At 41.4% G+C, this 16,728-nt stretch overlaps 1 protein-coding gene across 1 annotated transcript; it reads left to right on the top strand.

Annotated features, from left to right (window-relative positions):
• Positions 1-1,126: 1,126 nt before the first annotated feature.
• On the top strand, positions 1,127-4,272 carry LOC138209301 (neuropeptide FF receptor 1-like). Its single transcript, XM_069167775.1, has 2 exons — positions 1,127-2,129; positions 3,214-4,272. The coding sequence occupies exons 1-2, from the start codon at positions 1,258-1,260 to the stop codon at positions 4,205-4,207; spliced, it is 1,866 nt and encodes a 621-aa protein (XP_069023876.1). The 5' UTR covers positions 1,127-1,257; the 3' UTR covers positions 4,208-4,272.
• The last annotated feature ends 12,456 nt before the right edge of the window (positions 4,273-16,728 follow it).

A 16,728-nucleotide genomic window follows, 5' to 3' on the forward strand; every position in this document is an offset into this window, starting at 1 on the left:
CTCCCTGACTTCATTCCGCTCTCTCTCTCCCTCATTCAGTCCTGCAGGCAGTGGTGGATGGGCTCGCTACTCCCGCCGGCAGGAGCGCAGACAACCGAGGAGCCCGTCCGTGTCAGAAGAGAAGCGGACGGAAAACACAACATCAAAACCATTATGGGATCGCAACTCGGATTATAAAGCGAATATAAAGGTTGGAAGCAATCCAGGAGCAACTTTACAACACTCTCCGGGTTTTTTTGTTGTTGTTGTTTTTTTCCCGTTCTTGGTGCAGATCTTCAGTCAGCATCCTGCTGCCTCCTCCAGCATCCAACATGATCTTTGGTGAGTAGGCTAAACACTAACTGGAATCTGCTTTTCTCTGTGAGTTAGCTCATTATTCCTACCATCATCATTGCTACTCCTCTTTTCCTTTTAACCATTTAAAGTTGAAATAATTTATTTTTAAAAGTCTTGCTGCTTTGTGACATTTCATGGTTGTGGTGACTGAGGCAGCAGACTCTCTTTGGTCATAAGTGAAACAAATACGCTTGGATTTTATATTCTAGGTGATACTGTGCTCCCTGAAATTGATAAATTAATATTTAATGACTCAGATGTGCTTATTTTTAACGAGTCCCTTAAAATGACGGTAAATATGAAGTTATTTACTCACTTTGCTCCTTATTTTGAATGTTTCTCCAGCCTCGCAGAGAGAAGCTACGATCCAAACTCACCTCGAGGAGACGTTAAAAGCGTTTCAGTGTTTTTTCCATCATAGAGTGTGTTATTTCCTCTTAATACAGCTGTAGTTGGAAACCATCTCTGAAATCTGTCATGTTTCTCTCAACAGATCTAAATGTGTGATAGACTGAAGGTGCGATGAGGAGGAGAGAGTCAGCGTGAGGTCTACTTTCCCCGAAGGTGAGAGACTCTCTTACTCTCTGGTGGTGGATTATCGCGTTCAGACAGCCACTCCCTGAAGGGATGAATGTACATAATGTTATAGAAGAACTGCACTGGGACCAGTGCTGAACATGACCACAGCTGACTCACAGGAAGTGGCACAAGATGGAGAATTTTCACTTTGCGACAGAGATTTTTACCCACACACTTAAGAAGGATCATCACAAGGTTTGAACGTGGAACTTGAGGTGACATTTTTGGTGTGGATTTTCTGCCCTTTCGGATTTTAATGAAGAGTCAGGGAAAACCTATACAGTAAGCCTTACAGCTGAGAGGTTTCCGCACCTCTCCAGCTGTGGTTTTGTTTGTAGCAGCATGGGTCCTTCACAGGAACAGCAATCAGACTGGACCTCAGTTCAGGCCAGCTTCTCCCCACTGCTGCAGTCCGATGGCTCTCAGGAAAAACTCAACCACACCTACAGCTTCCACAGCGCTTTCAGGCCTCTCTCTACATTCAGCTCCCCCACTGACTCCCTCCACCAGCCGCTGCCCTCTCTGCTGCCTTCCTCCCTTGTCCCGTACTCCTCCTTCATCGCCTTCCCCTTATTCTCTACCACCTCCTCATCAGCCTTTGGACAACCATCCACCTCCACCTTTCCTTTGTTACTTTCCAACTACTCTAATGATTTGGCAGACCTGGAGAGCATGCTGCTTTGGACCCTCCATGAGCCCAACACCATCGCATTGACCATCATGTACTGTCTGTCTTTTATTTTGGGAATCATTGGGAATCTAATGTCCCTGCGAGTCCTCACCAGCAGGCGCAGTCGGCGGCTTGCCGGTGTCAGCGCAACACGCAGTCTTCTGGTGAACCTGGCGGTGTGTGACCTGGCTGTGGTGTGTGTGTGCATGCCCATCACTCTGGGGAACCAGATCTACACCGCCTGGGTCTACGGTGACCTGTTATGTCGCGCCGTGCCCTTCACACAGGCTGTCTCGGTCTCGGCCAGCGTGTTAACGCTGACGGTGATCAGCGTGAATCGTTACTACAGCGTTCGATCGCCGCTGCGCGCTCGCTCCATGTTTACCCGCCGCCGGATCTTGGCCACCGTCGCTGTAGTGTGGATGGTGTCCTCCATGATGTGCGCGCCAATTGCAGTGATGAACAGGCGGCGAGAGATCACCTTTGAGACTTTCACCATCTTGGTCTGTCAAGAGGAGTGGCCTCAGCATCGCCTTAAACAGGGGTAGGTACTCTGACAGACTAAAGAATATATGAGAGCTGAATGACCTATTTTGTATAACAAGATTTTGAATCGGTTCATTCATGACCGTCAGAGTTGGAAAACTGGAGCTTGAGGGTGCTGACACACCAAACTGAGAGTCAGCCTTAAGTGCTGTTGGGCTGTGGTTTTTGTACTGTCCACCTCTTTTGCCAGTTATTAGATTTCAAATGATCAACTGAGCATGTTAGAGTGGAAGGGGCAAGCAAATTACTGCATCATTTATGTGCCAGTTGGCTGTTTGGTTGTTGATTGTAGTCTTTTCGGTCTACTAGTGAGACACTCGAACAAAAGGTGTGAGGCAATGCAATGGCTATCCATGATAGTTCTTAAAGTTTGGCGTATCTTTGGTTCTTACACAAGGACCAATTTCAGACCTGCAATGCTTTTAAATGCTATACTTGAAAAGTCAGACTGACAAATTCAGCAGTTTGCACAGACGTAGACAAGCTCTTTTTTAACCTCCTGTATTGTCCTCTTATATTTTGACCTAATCATGAGTTGTCAAATGAGTCTGTTGATAATTTCTATTTGTACACTGTACTTTCATCATTTGTCTGTTGTGCCATTATGGTTTTATTATCTGTTAATCAATTTCCAACTGTGTGTGGCAAAGTGTTAAAAATAGCAATGATTACACAGCAACACCCTCAAACCTGATTCCCTCAGGGGCTGTAAGACAATACTGCTGGTTCTTATATTATCATATTGATCCCTGTATCTTGTCTATTACAGGAGAAAATTAGATAGTCTCGAGAAGACTCCATTGTGTTCCTGATAACTATGAGTTAGCTGCAATCCATAATGTCAAATAGAGCATTTTGTTGTTGGGATAAAAAGGTCACTAACCCACCAGGCATCTCTAAATAGCAGAATATGAAGAGTGTCAATGCACTGCAGGAAGTCTGTGTTAGTGGTTCATTATGTATGTAGTGTAGGTGGATAAAATAAACACTCATCTGTTTAAAGATATTACAAATCTGTGACTATGGTTTGAGAAGGTGATTACATTTGTATCTCAGTTTGAATGGTTTCACTTCTCTTTCAGATACAACGTGCTGCTCTTTGTGATGCTCTACTGTTTGCCCGTGACCTTCAACCTCACCATAGGCTTTCTGACCGGCCGGCGGCTTTGGGGAGGGAAAAAATCCACTTTCACTGATCTCGATCCTCGCAGCCAAGCTCTTCATGCTTCGCGCCTACAGACTCGTCAGAAGATTGCTAAAATGGTGGTGTGTCTGGTGATTCTGTTTGCGGTGTCCTGGCTGCCTCTCTACTTGGCTGACCTTTGGATTGACTGTGAACAAAAGCCATCTTCTTGGATCTTGCAGACACGGCCATTTGCCCAGTGGTTGGGCCTGACAAACTCCAGCCTCAACCCCATCTGTTACTGCTTTATTGGGGACCTGTACCGCTCAGCAAGGGTCATTAGGACGCGATACTACCAGAGAGTTGCCGCTCTCTTCAACTCCACCTCATTCTCTAGTTCAGCTGCAGTAGCTTCTCCTGCCGCAGTGATTACAGACACCAAAGTGACTTCTACTGAGCGCCACCATCTTGCTGCTGCCGTGGCAGCCTCTGCATCCATGGTTACAATCCCTCGACTATTGAGCTTGGCTACGGGCCAGGGACTTGGGCAGAAGGTCAGAGACAGTTCAGACAGCAGAGCAGGATCTGACCACAGTATCTCAGACTGGTGTCGGTCCAGTCCCAGTGTGTGCGACAGCTCCCTATTCTCCTGCCAGCTCCACACACTCCAGCACTCCTTACAAAGACCAGACTTCCTGCCAGCAAGAAGACACTCTGTGAATGAGAACACTGGATCATTACCTTTAAGCATTGAAGCTGTGGAAATAGATATGCTACCTCTGCGGAGGCATTCAGGGGAGAGAATATATGGTCTGCCAGCTGATAAGAGAGACATCATTAACATGGGAAGAAACACTTTCTGTTACACAGAGCAGCACAGGAGCAAAACATCACACATGTACTCTGTGGTAGGAGACACAAAGGATGACACAACCAGAATGACCTGCCTATGAAAGCTATGGATTATCTGGCGCATCAGCAGGCAGGAATTTCTTCTTTTTGTCCCACAGGCAGTAAAAACTCACCCGGCTCCTGCTTCACAGTTTGCAGTTGACAGTTTGGATTAATCCCTCGCAAAGGCCATTGCTTGTCTTGAGGATAAACCCACCTTGTCTACACACTCTTTCCTTCTGCATGTACTAGTCTCATCTAAAGTACACAGGACCCATGTTTGCACTGCCAAGTTCAGGGTTTTACAGGCAGTTAGAGGAATCGGTGATGGAGTGAACCCTGGAGGGGAACAGTTGGAGTATTATTTAGCCCTAGGCTACAAAGATAGTCATCAGTAGGAGGAGTAGATTGCAGCAGTGTGACATTAGAAGCAAGTCATCTCATAGTCCTGACTGTTTCTATCATCTGCTTAAGACACTAACCCAGCAGGACGTAAAGTGTAATGAGTTTTTTGTGCAGATTTTTTTGTGTATGTTTTTCATTGCTTTGCTAATGGTTTTGATTTCATTTGTTGCTCAGAGAAAAGATCAACCCAGTGCAATATGAGAACCTACTGTATCATACACGCACGCAGTTTCTGAAAGGTCTTCAAAGGATAAATTCACTATTAAAGTCTGTTTTGGCATTTTACATCCAATTGGAAAAGAACAAAACTATTTACACGTTTGTTTTGTATACAGGAGGCTGAAACTCAAGAATGACTTTACCTATGAATATATAATTAATATTATATAATATAAACCAGTGCTTTAAAAGTGACAGTGATGTGTGAGGGCCTTGCTATTTGTAATGAATCTGACCTCGCTTATACACAGTACCCAGGTAATGCTGGCCCTGAGAAGGCACATGCATATAAATTATACTCCCATAGTCAAGCAAAGTAAGGAATGTGGCTGAGACTAGCTTCTTTTAGCTAAAAACAGATGTAAGCCAAGTTTTGGAAATAACACCATAATTTCACTTTTAGTTTTCTTCCTGAATATGTAGTTTAAAAGGTAAAAATTAATTGAGGATAAAATCCCAAGTCTAGAATAGTGTTCAACTAGAGTTAAACTTCATTGCACTTAGCCACCTACAGTGGTCATTAGTCCGTCCTTCAGAGTTGCAGAGTAAATATGATTGTGAACAGGGTTTCCAGACTACAACTACAGCAAAGAAAACTGAAGCTGTGAGCAATAGTGTGGTGGAGCCAGGTTACAAAAACTTTTCCATCTCTGTTTTGGTTTGTGTTTCTCAGTCTGCAAAGAAAGATGGTGTCCACAATATGCATCCTGCCAACAGCTCTGAGTAGCTCAGTTCTTTTCTCATGGAGGACTCTTAATGAGCAGACCTACTGTAGTTGTAGTCTGAATAATCCGTGGAACTCAACCCCATTACATTTTTCTGGACAATTTCTTCAGTCAAAAGTAAATCCAAAAAGGAGATCATTCATCTATATTGTATTGGAGTGGCAAATATCTCAAAATGTATAAGAATTAAACCACAAAAACCACAAGAGAAAGTGTGTGTTTGCCATTTGGGTGAAAATAAAATGTTAGTTATTGCTACTATGACACTGACTGTACTGTGAGTAACTACAACAGCAGTGTATATCAGTTTTAGTATTTGATAACCTGAGCGTTTTGGACCAACCAGGGACACTGCCTGTTAAACTAGCACATGCCTTGTTGAATAAAGGACTGAAACCAGGTACTGAAATAGAATTAAAGGTTAAAGAACTAAAAAACACGCGCATACAAACACAGTCATGCGTACACGAATGCATACGACAAAATTGAATCTACCTTCAGGCATCTTGCAGTTGTGTGCAAGACAGAGGTGGTGAGTAGCATGAACTACTGTGACATCAAGCTGCTCATCACACGCCTGTCTTTGCAGCAAAAGTGAAGAGGTGCATCAAATTGCAGTGTAACTGTCCTATTTATGTCATTGGATGGGGTTGGTTGTACCTTAGAAAATCTTAATGCCATTATGCTGTGACAGTGTCTTTCATCTCTTCCTGTCTTTACTTTCATCTACCTCTCTCTCTCTCTCTCTCTCTCTCTCTCTCTCTCTCTCTCTCTCTCTCTTGTGTTAATGGAGGGCATGTGTACTTTATTATGTGCATTTGGTGTTTCATTAAAAAAAACCTAAATAACATGTCTGTGGTCACCTGTAAGTGCGCCTGAAACGACCCAGGTTTTGAGCTTATTTCAAAGGACCCTGCAACAGAGCAGAACTTCAGTTAGAGGATTGTAAAACTTGTCTTGAGCTAACGGGGAAGTAATAAATAGTAGGTGGCCTGAAACGGATAGTTCTGGGATCTTTTTTCTACTGTTCTCTTGTTCCCTTAGGCTTGATTAAATCTTTATGGGAGCATAAGAAGTGCTTGTTCTTTTATCAAATGATTTGACAAAGATGTTGAAGGATGGAGCCACGCAAGGAAAGTCTCATCAAATCTGTGAAATCGCTGCACCGCAAAATTGATTAGTGATTGCAGAACAAGTCGGACATGCTCATTTTCATCATGTGGAAAAATTTGCTAAAAGATTTCAAAAAGTGAAACCACCTTAGTGAAGGATTTGATTATGTTCTGGCTTATATTCAGGCAATTTTGTTACGGTTCGGCAACCACATCTACTGTATTGAGTTTCAGGTACAGTTAACGATTCCCTGCACCTTTATTCTCATGGAACTGCAACCTCATGCAGCCATGTGAGACATAAACAAAGTGAATAGGTACTCATCAAAGCATTGCTGCATAGCACTACTAGTGATAAAAAAAAAACCTACAATGTATCTTTAACGTGGCCAAAACTCATGAGTTGGTTATAGAAGAAGCGATACTGTGAAATGAGACCACAAATAGTGCGGGGTTGATGGTATTGACAGTAAATACATTTTTACAAATTCTTTTACTTATCAAACTCTGTGAAACCTTCAATGCATGCTTCTTGATGAGTAATTTTTTTTTCCCTCACCGGCCCTAAATTTGCAACCTGAGTCTAAAAGTATTCCATGAAGCTGCCAAACACTATGGCAGTGGACAAGATAAAGGAAAAACCTGAATAAATGGGTGAAAGAATGTAGTCAATGCAGATGCTGCCTGTCAGGTGTTACAATTATGCGGTTGACATGTATTAAAATGTTCACAGGCCCACTTAAACTTGGTTCTAAATCAACATGGCAGGAGGAGAGGATCCAATCCACATAGAACAAGGTTTTATAATTAAGGCACATATGGCGAGAGTGTCAGTCACTAAGAAAATATATCTTGACAACAAGATGTCTTTAATTCATGGCAACATATGCATAATGTAATAGTCCTCCAGAAGGACTCGACTCATGTTTCCTGATTGTATACCCCAATCAGCAGGAGGCTGTGGCTGAGGCTTCTGACGCTGGTACAAATTACAAGGTTTGGTTTGTTAAACCATAGACTGTAGTCTACAGATGAGCGAGGCCAATGCACAAATGCCATAAACTGCAATACCACAACAAGCCACTACGGTTTGGCTTCAAAAAGGCTCTTGCTTGTTAGACTCCATAGATTCCTATCTCATTAAATACACTCATCCAAACAAAACAGTTTGAACCAAATTCCCATGGCTGATGGAGAACCACGCTGCATTATGTCATTCAAGCATTCACAAAAAAAAAAAATAACCTCATTCATCACAATTTTCATTAAAGGACAGTCATTGTGTGGCATAGACCAAAAGACCTTTATCTAACGATAACACTAATGGTGAAGGTCTTTTCCAGACTGTCAATAGACCCATCCACTGAACATTACAAGTCAGGAAATAGTTTGATGAGAAAATGATGTAAGTCACACTCTATGGCATGCACAGCCATCAAATCACAACTCAATTGATCGCCTCAGAAGACATTTTGGAGGCGTTAGACAGTGTTCTCCAACAGCATCATCAAAACTCAACTAAACAAAGAAATTCAGACAATTTTGGATGAATGGTGTTTAGCCTTCAAATAGTTTCAAAGTATTTACCTGCAGCACTGAATATGTTCGTGAAGGCCAAACAACTTAAGAAAAAGTGTAATGCTTTAAAAACATTTAAGCATTACACTTTTTTAATTATTGATGCTAAACTATAGGTAAAATTGCCAATATCCACACATCTGCTTCAACCTCTTATTCCATCACACAGTTTCAGAGAATATCTAGTTGTGCCTTCTTCCATATAATCTTTGTTGCATATTTATCATATTATCCACAAAATACATGTAATTTACTGCAACACAAAATGTTTGTTGGATGAAATGCCAGTTTCCCATTGCATGTAATATATAATTTGTAGGGACCTCAGTTCACGGGCAGGGATCCTGTTTTATGAATGTCATCCGATTCTTGAACCTCACCAGGATTTGATGAGCCCCTTACACACAGACACACAATTTCTTTCCACAATTCCAGACATCGTGAAGACTCATGAGGCATTTCAGCTCATGATTGCTTTCATTTTGTAGACGTCTAGCCTTTTTGATATTCTCAGATCTTTTTTCCACAACCTCTCACTACGCCGGTGTCTTCTTTGAATTCTCTCTTCCTTTTTCATCTTGCCCTCTTTTCTTGTTTCTGTACTTTGTGTCACTTCCTTTCTTCTTGCGTCATTGCTGGACTGGTGTGAGATTTCGTGCTAACAATAGCCTGCTTCTCTTTTTCTTCCTTCTTTACCTTCCTTAAATTTCCTTTTTTGGCAACAAGAAAAGGGCCATTTAACACTAGAGAGCATACCCACAGGGGTGTACACTAAAAACACAGCAACAGTCATCTACAAATGCTGTGAAATAATAATAGTGAGGTCTCTGCTGTAAACAGCTCCTCAATAACAAAGCCAAAAATGTTCTTTTATTTATTGATGAGGTTCATTACAGAAGGGTAATAGATTTTTGTATATAAATTATGTTCTGCTGCCAAAGTATCTAAAAAAGTTATGTAGTTAAAAATTAAACATTGATAGTAGACTGTGAAATGTTACTTCACCACAGTGTTGTTTTTAAAGTGTTGCTTCAAGGAAAGTTTCTGCCTGATTTTTGAGCCAGCTGCACAAAGCTGAAGGAGTATCTGCACACATATGCTTTGAAAAAAAACATTTGACCAACCTTGCACTTGCCATGTTGCAATTTTTAACCAGGCATGTTGGCTTTTTATTTTTAAAGAAACACTGACATAAATGCTGTATTATATTTCAAACAGACATGAACTTTTGGAAACCGTGGTAGACTGATGGTTATGAGTGCAACGTCTGCAGTTGACCGTTTGTAAAAGTCTCAGTTTGGTAAAAAAGGATAAGTGTAGATGGATAGTCGACATGTTGATGTGCTGTCACGAGTACAAGTGTACAAGTAATGCTGGTAACATAAAAAAAAATGCCTCTTGAATTTTCCCAGTTATTCATGGCAGTGCAATGATGAGGGATGCAGTCAGGTTTCCTGTACAGGTGGGCGGGGTATAGTGTCCTCGGGTTCCCAATCAAATCGAGTCAGGTCCACTGCCTGCTCCTCCCGAGCTCTTCCAAATGCTCACTTCTTGCTCAAAGAACCCCTCAAGATGGCGACAGTCGAAATGCATACATTTATTTGATTTGTTTTTTGGGATGTGCAGCAGGCGTGGCTTTGCTATTCACAAGTGAGAGTTGGTGGTATTTCCCTCCCGACTCGGGAATCAGACATTGACTTTAGGTACCGGCCTTTGTTGATCAATAAAGACTGTGTTTTGAACTTATACCCAAGTCTGTGTGCCTGCGTTTGGGTCCTGTTACACCTCACCACATAACAGAATGGACCGACCAAATATGGACCCAGCGGCCACAGACTCGGGTCCGAAATACATGACTTTATTCCAGTATTTTACCAGTCAGGCCCACCAGAACTCGCCTGTCTCCGGCAATGCATCCTCCAGAATGGTCACCCCAGTCCGTCCTGCCCCGTGGCCGTCCTCCGGAGCGGTCACCTGAGCCCGTCCTGCCCCGTGGTCGTGCTCCGGAGCGGTCACCCCAGTCCGTCCTGCCCCATGGGCATCCTCCGGAACGGTCACCCCAGTCCGTCCTGCCCCGTGGCCGTCCTCTGGAGCGGTCACCTGAGCCTGTCCTGCCCCGTGGGCATCCTCCGGAACGGTCACCCCAGTCCGTCCTGCCCCGTGGGCATCCTCCGGAACGGTCACCCCAGTCCGTCCTGCCCCTTTAGGTACCGGCCTTTGTTGATCAATAAAGGCTGTGTTTTTAACTTATACCGAGTCTGTGTGCCTGCGTTTGGGTCCTGTTACACCTCACCTCATAACAAAAGATGAAGGAGTGCCAAAGAGATTGCTATACATTTTCAGCTCTCAATGCAAAGAAATTGGGATTTTGGGTATGTAAGAAAACCAGAAAATGTCTATTAAAAACTAGACATCAAATGTCAGTTTTTTAACCTTAAACAGAAGTTCTCCCCAAACACACACGTTTTAGAATTGACCTTTGTTTTTCAGGGCTCAACAGTAGCAGGTCCTCGGCTGTGGGCAAGTACATAGAACCTGCTGTTGTAATTTAGCTCTTTGCCCCTGTTGATTTTAGTTGTTTTGTTTGTTTTTTAAACTCTTCACCTTCACTTTTATGCCAAACCAAATGCTGCTGTGACATTGATTTACTCTGGAAAAAGCAAAGCTGAAACAGTAGTACTGTTACAGAGTGAGAGAGCTCAGCCCTCAGATTAAAAGAGAACGTCATCAAAGTTAAAGAGACTCAGCTGGGCTGATACACCCCACAGGATGGGCAGTTTATTACTTTCTGAAAAATAAACTTTCCTGTTCTGGCTTTTATCAGTCACATCATTCAAAAAAACAGATTTAATCAGGCACAACTGGGACAATAGAGATCTAACCAGACCTGCAGGAGGCCATTGTTCAGCCAAATGTAATTCAGCCAAATTAACATACAAATCATCCTGTTAATTTCAGGAGGCTAATGCATGTCTGGCACAATTTCAATGTTAATTTTTTTCAATCATAATTCTATTTCGACTACTTGTTGGATCTGTGCCAATTACCACATCTTTTGTGTCTGTATGTGTATGTTTGTGCTGAGTGCGGAAGCCAAAAAAACTGATAAACAATTATGGAAAGCATTCAGTTAGCTTAGCCTGAAATTTATCTGTGCAACCACTTTTTAAAATGCTGGGCGCTGGAGATGATGGATTCTGTCAGCAGACAGTTTTGCATGTAATTGTAATCCTTAAAAAACTGAAATGTTATATGTGAAGCTCTTTCATATGCAGGCTTTTTGTATTCAAGGATGTCAGCAGTGTTCGTGATCTATCCGTCATCATCTGTCAGCACTCTCAGCTATGTTTTAATTTTTATTTCCCATTTCACATATAATCCTCTGCCGGCAAAAACTCTCAGGCGTCATTATTGTTGTAAGATTGATTGGCTCATCAATGAGCTAGTTTGTGTTTATTTGCTGCACCTGGCAAGACAGCTGTAGGCAGCAATACCGGAGCCAAAACACCCATTTCAGTTTCCCTAAGTGTCTGCAAACTATAATTTGCCTCATTAGCTTCAGTAATGTATAAAATTATGAAATTAAAAAGCTGAAGAAATTGAAGTGGTTACAGTGAGATGTAGCTTCAGTTGAACTTCTGAACTGTTAGGGAGTTATATCTTACTTTAGCATATTAACATTCTGGCATGCAAATAAATTACTAATTAGCCTAAAATCCATGGAGAAATTACAACTGTGAACAGTTGTCACAAAAACGCGTACTATGTTTATCAAGTAACTTAACTTGCAATACTTAGTCTCAAAAGTCATCCCTTTGACCTGCTCCGGTCACATCTCTGTGCTGTGATCTGTTTACGTGGAACAGGAGGAGTCTTATAACTTTTTAATTGCACCTTAGCATTTCCACTTGCAACTGCAGGGACAGTCTGACAGTATCCAAAAAATGTATCCAGACAGCCCAGGTTTCATAAAGCACATACCCACGAAACCAATCCTGTCAACTTGTGGCTTCCTGTATCATTAAGCTGCCAGCTCAAGGGGTGCGGAGGGTTGGGTGGAGATGACAGGCATATTTGCAGGTTCATAGTTCTGTACGTCCTGAATGAAGGCATTTTTATCTTGGGAAAAAAACTCTAGATATGTAATTGAAGTGAACAGAGATGATTTTAGAGGCTTAATCAATGTAAGGAGAGGAACTTAAACCGTGTTGAATTGAGCTAAGTAGAAGTGATTCAGCATGCCCTCCCTTAATAAATGGTTATGTCCCCAGTCAAATGGCTTTTTCATAGTTCCATTTCGACTGTTTCTCAATCTCAAGGATCTCTCATTTGAGGGGCCATTTCTACGTCCTTAAATCCAGTTGTTCAAAAGATCCTTTAAAATTGTACCATGCACAAAGTCCTTCCCTTAGATAATTATGAAGGATGCATTAAGTGTAACCTTGAGGTCCTATAAGTGCCCACAATTGCGTGCACACATACAAGGGCGGGACCCTTCACTTACACTTCTGATTCCTAGGACATCACAGTCGTTGACGTGAGAGATACACACAAACTGCCCTTTGGCATGTTAGACGTACGCACAAGGCACCTCTAGTGTTGTGCCCCATGAGAAGGAGGTCATGTGACAAAGTACAAAGCGGGTGTAGTTTGCGGTGGAAGAAGATCAAGGTTGGTTGGAAGGAACAAACCCTGGACTTTCAACTGGGAGTGTGATGTTTAGTTCCTTGATAAAGTAAAAGTCAAGGTGGATTTTTTGTAAGTAACCCACACCGTGATCTTTTACTAACTCTACGCTAACGGCGTCATTGAATCCAAACCATCATCTTTTCCTTCCCGTAATCATGTCATTTATGGTGCCTAGACATAAAGCACCTTGTGTCCATATAAAACGCAGAGCGGGCATGATGCCGCGTGTCTTCGGTGCCGTGTGCCTATATGAGACGGGACACCCCAAACCTTTCTACTTGTCATTGTTGGGTTTGTAGATGGAGTGCGTCTGATGTGTTGTCAGTTAATCGGGTATCGTTTTCTGCTTGAATGGAAAACAATGGTGGAACAGATTGATTTTATTGCGACTATATTTTTATTATGGTGTTACTATGAGCACATATTTTCCTCTCAGAAAATACGTTTTTGCATTCTGTATTTGACAAGCTCTGTTTTGGTTTCTTTGTTGGACCAAATTGCAGTTAAATTATTTGTCTCTTCTTCTAATGCTAATGTGGCTCTTTATTTTCTTCTTTTTTACCTATTTTTTCTTCTGTTGTTTCATGATGAATGATACACAACCTGCAATTAGTTATGAAAGTCCAAACCGTCCAGACAGTGTTTTCACAATGCAAATGAGCCGAACCATGGGTCAGTTGATCTGGACCGAGACCACCTGTGATGGACTTTCAGACAAGGTAGGTGTAAAAGCATCTCGAATCTATTCGACACCAGGTTTTGGATTTGGGGATAACTGGAATGAAGAAGAGTAGCCTACCATTTGAATTTAAGAATAATTTGTTGAAAACAAATGTTTTACGATCCAAAAATGGTTGTATACGCATCCTTTCTTGATATATGCCAATTTAATATTTATAAGGAGAAGACTATTAACTGAACTCAAAGTTTGATCAGTAAAATAATATTCATTTTCAGTGATATGCTAAAGAAACTCTGATTACTACTCTTAATTTTCTGAGATAAATGTATGCAGATGCATCCAGCTTTACCTTTCTGTTTTTACATATTAGAAGTCATGCACATATGTTTTATGTTAGCTCGCTGTTTGAGCCCAGCTAATCTGGACCAAACTCTTTTATGCTGAAAAGAGTTTGAACGCTTGTCATTGAAAATGTCACTGGTTGACAATAATGACAAGTGTTTAATAACTACAAGTACAACACTACTGCTGACTGATTCTCCTTGCAGCAAAAAAATAATGAGGACTAAATTTGCATTATCAGCCAGCAATTTTTTACTGCTGCTACCTGATGTTTCAAAGGCTCCCTTCAGAGCTGGTTAGACACATGCAACAAACATGACACTATCACAACCTTTTCCTCTCCCAACAATGATTATTATATTTTCATAGATGTTACCAATGGAGCATATTTTTTTTTAAAGTATGTGCATAAAAAGGTAAATTGAAACAAAATTATAAAGCCTCCCCTGCCTTTTTGGATTATCTCCAACACACCGGTGGAATGATGTTTTGTGTTTCAGATAGAATTTTTGTCAAATGTTGGCAAAACTGAGTGCAGTCTGAGAGTCTTAAATTTCCACTTTCAGCATTTTGTCCCATTTATTAAACCAAACAGATCCGTATCGTTGCTTGAACTTCCCCAGTGACTAACCAAGGATCAGGCTGACTGAAACTGCTGTTGCTCACGTCAGCCAGTCTGCACTCCCGGGGCAAAACATTTCCCTTTCACTGAAAGGTGTATTTTGTTTTTCTGCTACTGTTTGACTGATTGAATGGAGGCTGGACCTCTGTAGTGAAAATTGTAAGCGTAACATAAGGCTTTGAGCTTTAAAGCCACGCAAACTGAAGATATTACAGTATAAGGTGGAGGTGCTCAAAGACTGTTTGAAATGTAGTGAACCTCTGTCCATGACTTTTTGTGTACGACTGTACTGGTAGATAAGTCTGAACTGTAATTGTCATCTCTACTTTACACCCTTTTGTAATCTCATTGGTGTATTAACTGCTTCATCACAGAAACATCACACACACACACACACACACACACACACACACACACACACACACACACACACACACACACACACACACGCCTGAGGTAAAATATGTGAGTGCTGACTGTGTACTCACATAATCATTCCCTTTGCCACTCAATTTTTCTCATCTTCCTTCTCCTCCATACACTGTCAGGTCTTCATCCCCTTCATCCTTAGCTGAGCTGTGCATTAGGCCGTGACAGTGTCAACAGTCAAACTCTAAGCTGTCTGTTTGTTACTCTCTCTCATTTATCACCGGGACAAACACACATGAGCCCTGAGTGGACTCTTCGAGTGTGAAAAGATTATGAAACAAGCTTTTATAAAGAGGGCGCAATAGGTCAGCAAAGCAAAATCCTGCTAATGTATGCATCAGCACAAATAACACACACACACACACACACACACACACACACACACACACACACACACACACACACACACACACACACACAGTCAGAAATGAACATTAAAATTGACTTCTGGCAGGTAGGTGTTATTTTCAGAAGTGAAGTGGTTTCCTGCATTTCTGTGTTTATCTGTTTGTTTTTGTGCTTGTACAGGATATGAGGATCTAAGTGATACTGGGAATGATTAAAAAAAAAAAAAAAAAAAAAAAAAAAAAAAATCTGCAGTCTCCTTTTTTTTCCCAACCATTTCCCATTTTTATCTTGCTGATGGACTCATTGTAGCCTGAAGAGAAGAGAGTCGTCCCCCCCCCACAGGAAGCTCTGTTTGGACACTGTTGTGTGTCACCTCCATCAAAGATTTCCAATACTCAATATCCAAATGAAGTGAAGCAGAAACCACAAAATTGTATGGCTTGGCGCCAAAAGAAAGAGGCAACCTAGAGAGATTGGCTCTGCAATTGGGCTGCATTCAATTCCAATGAAAAGTTGTTGGAGACTAATGAGATCTAAAAATAGCTGTTTCCTGTTTTTCAGTTGAAAAGCAAGTGATGAATATATTTGCTGCAAAGGTAGTTTGGTGACATCGGCTTTATTGCAAAAATGTGATTCGATAATTGAGTAAAGGAGTAGATATAAGAAGAAGGCACAATTTTGCAGGTCAACTGGCTATACCATTGGTAGGTCTTTATGTTTTTGGGTCATGATTTTTCCTAAACCAATCAGTTGTTATCAAGACTCAGGATCTAGAAACTGAAACACCACAAGGAAACAAAAAGGTTGTCGTTCATATCCATGTATGGGACTTTTGAAGTTGGGTGTGGCATGAATCGTCTCTACCAGTGAGTGGTCAGTTTAAAAACAGAAAACAGAAAAGGTGACGAGCAATATTTCACTCTAAAAATGAGTTTTCATAATGCACTTAAGGTGGAGGTTGAAAAACTATCTAAAATTGTATTGAAAAGATAAATAATGTATATGGTTGGATGTAATATTGTGTGTATAAAATAATGTATTTCCTCCCAGTAACTTCATAAAGAACTTCCTGCCAATGTTTGGATGTGTTCCCAAGTTGTGATACACCTGCATGGAAAAGTAGCAATTCACAACATGCAACAGAATTTTGTACCCAGCTTTGTCTAAATAAATGCTAGTGATAATGGGATTTGGAATAGGCCTAAAGCCCCCTGTGATCAATGCTGTTAGGCTGTATAGATCTCCTGCTCTTCTTTTTCATTTGCTAAAGAACACATTTTAACACATTGCAACCAAATGTTTGTAATAACAGGATAGAGCTCTGTTGGTGTAAATCACCTTTCTTCTTGCTCACATATAGGGCACTCAAATTATCATTAAAGTACAGTGACTGCTTTTGTCTCTACCCTCCAGTTTTTCTCCTCAAGGCTGC

The sequence above is a fragment of the Embiotoca jacksoni genome, unplaced genomic scaffold (assembly GCF_022577435.1).
Source record: "Embiotoca jacksoni isolate LCO1_2020_lvr unplaced genomic scaffold, fEmbJac1.0.p SCAF_4, whole genome shotgun sequence".
Lineage (NCBI taxonomy): Eukaryota > Metazoa > Chordata > Actinopteri > Embiotocidae > Embiotoca > Embiotoca jacksoni.

What these genes read in the sequence shown, in the direction of transcription:
- LOC138209301 (XM_069167775.1), top strand. Translation starts at nt 1,258, where the DNA reads ATGGGTCCTTCACAGGAACAGCAATCAGACTGGACCTCAGTTCAGGCC. An exon ending in CAGCATCGCCTTAAACAGGG is followed by an intron (nt 2,130 to 3,213) that starts GTAGGTACTCTG and finishes CTTCTCTTTCAG; the next exon opens with ATACAACGTGCTGCTCTTTG.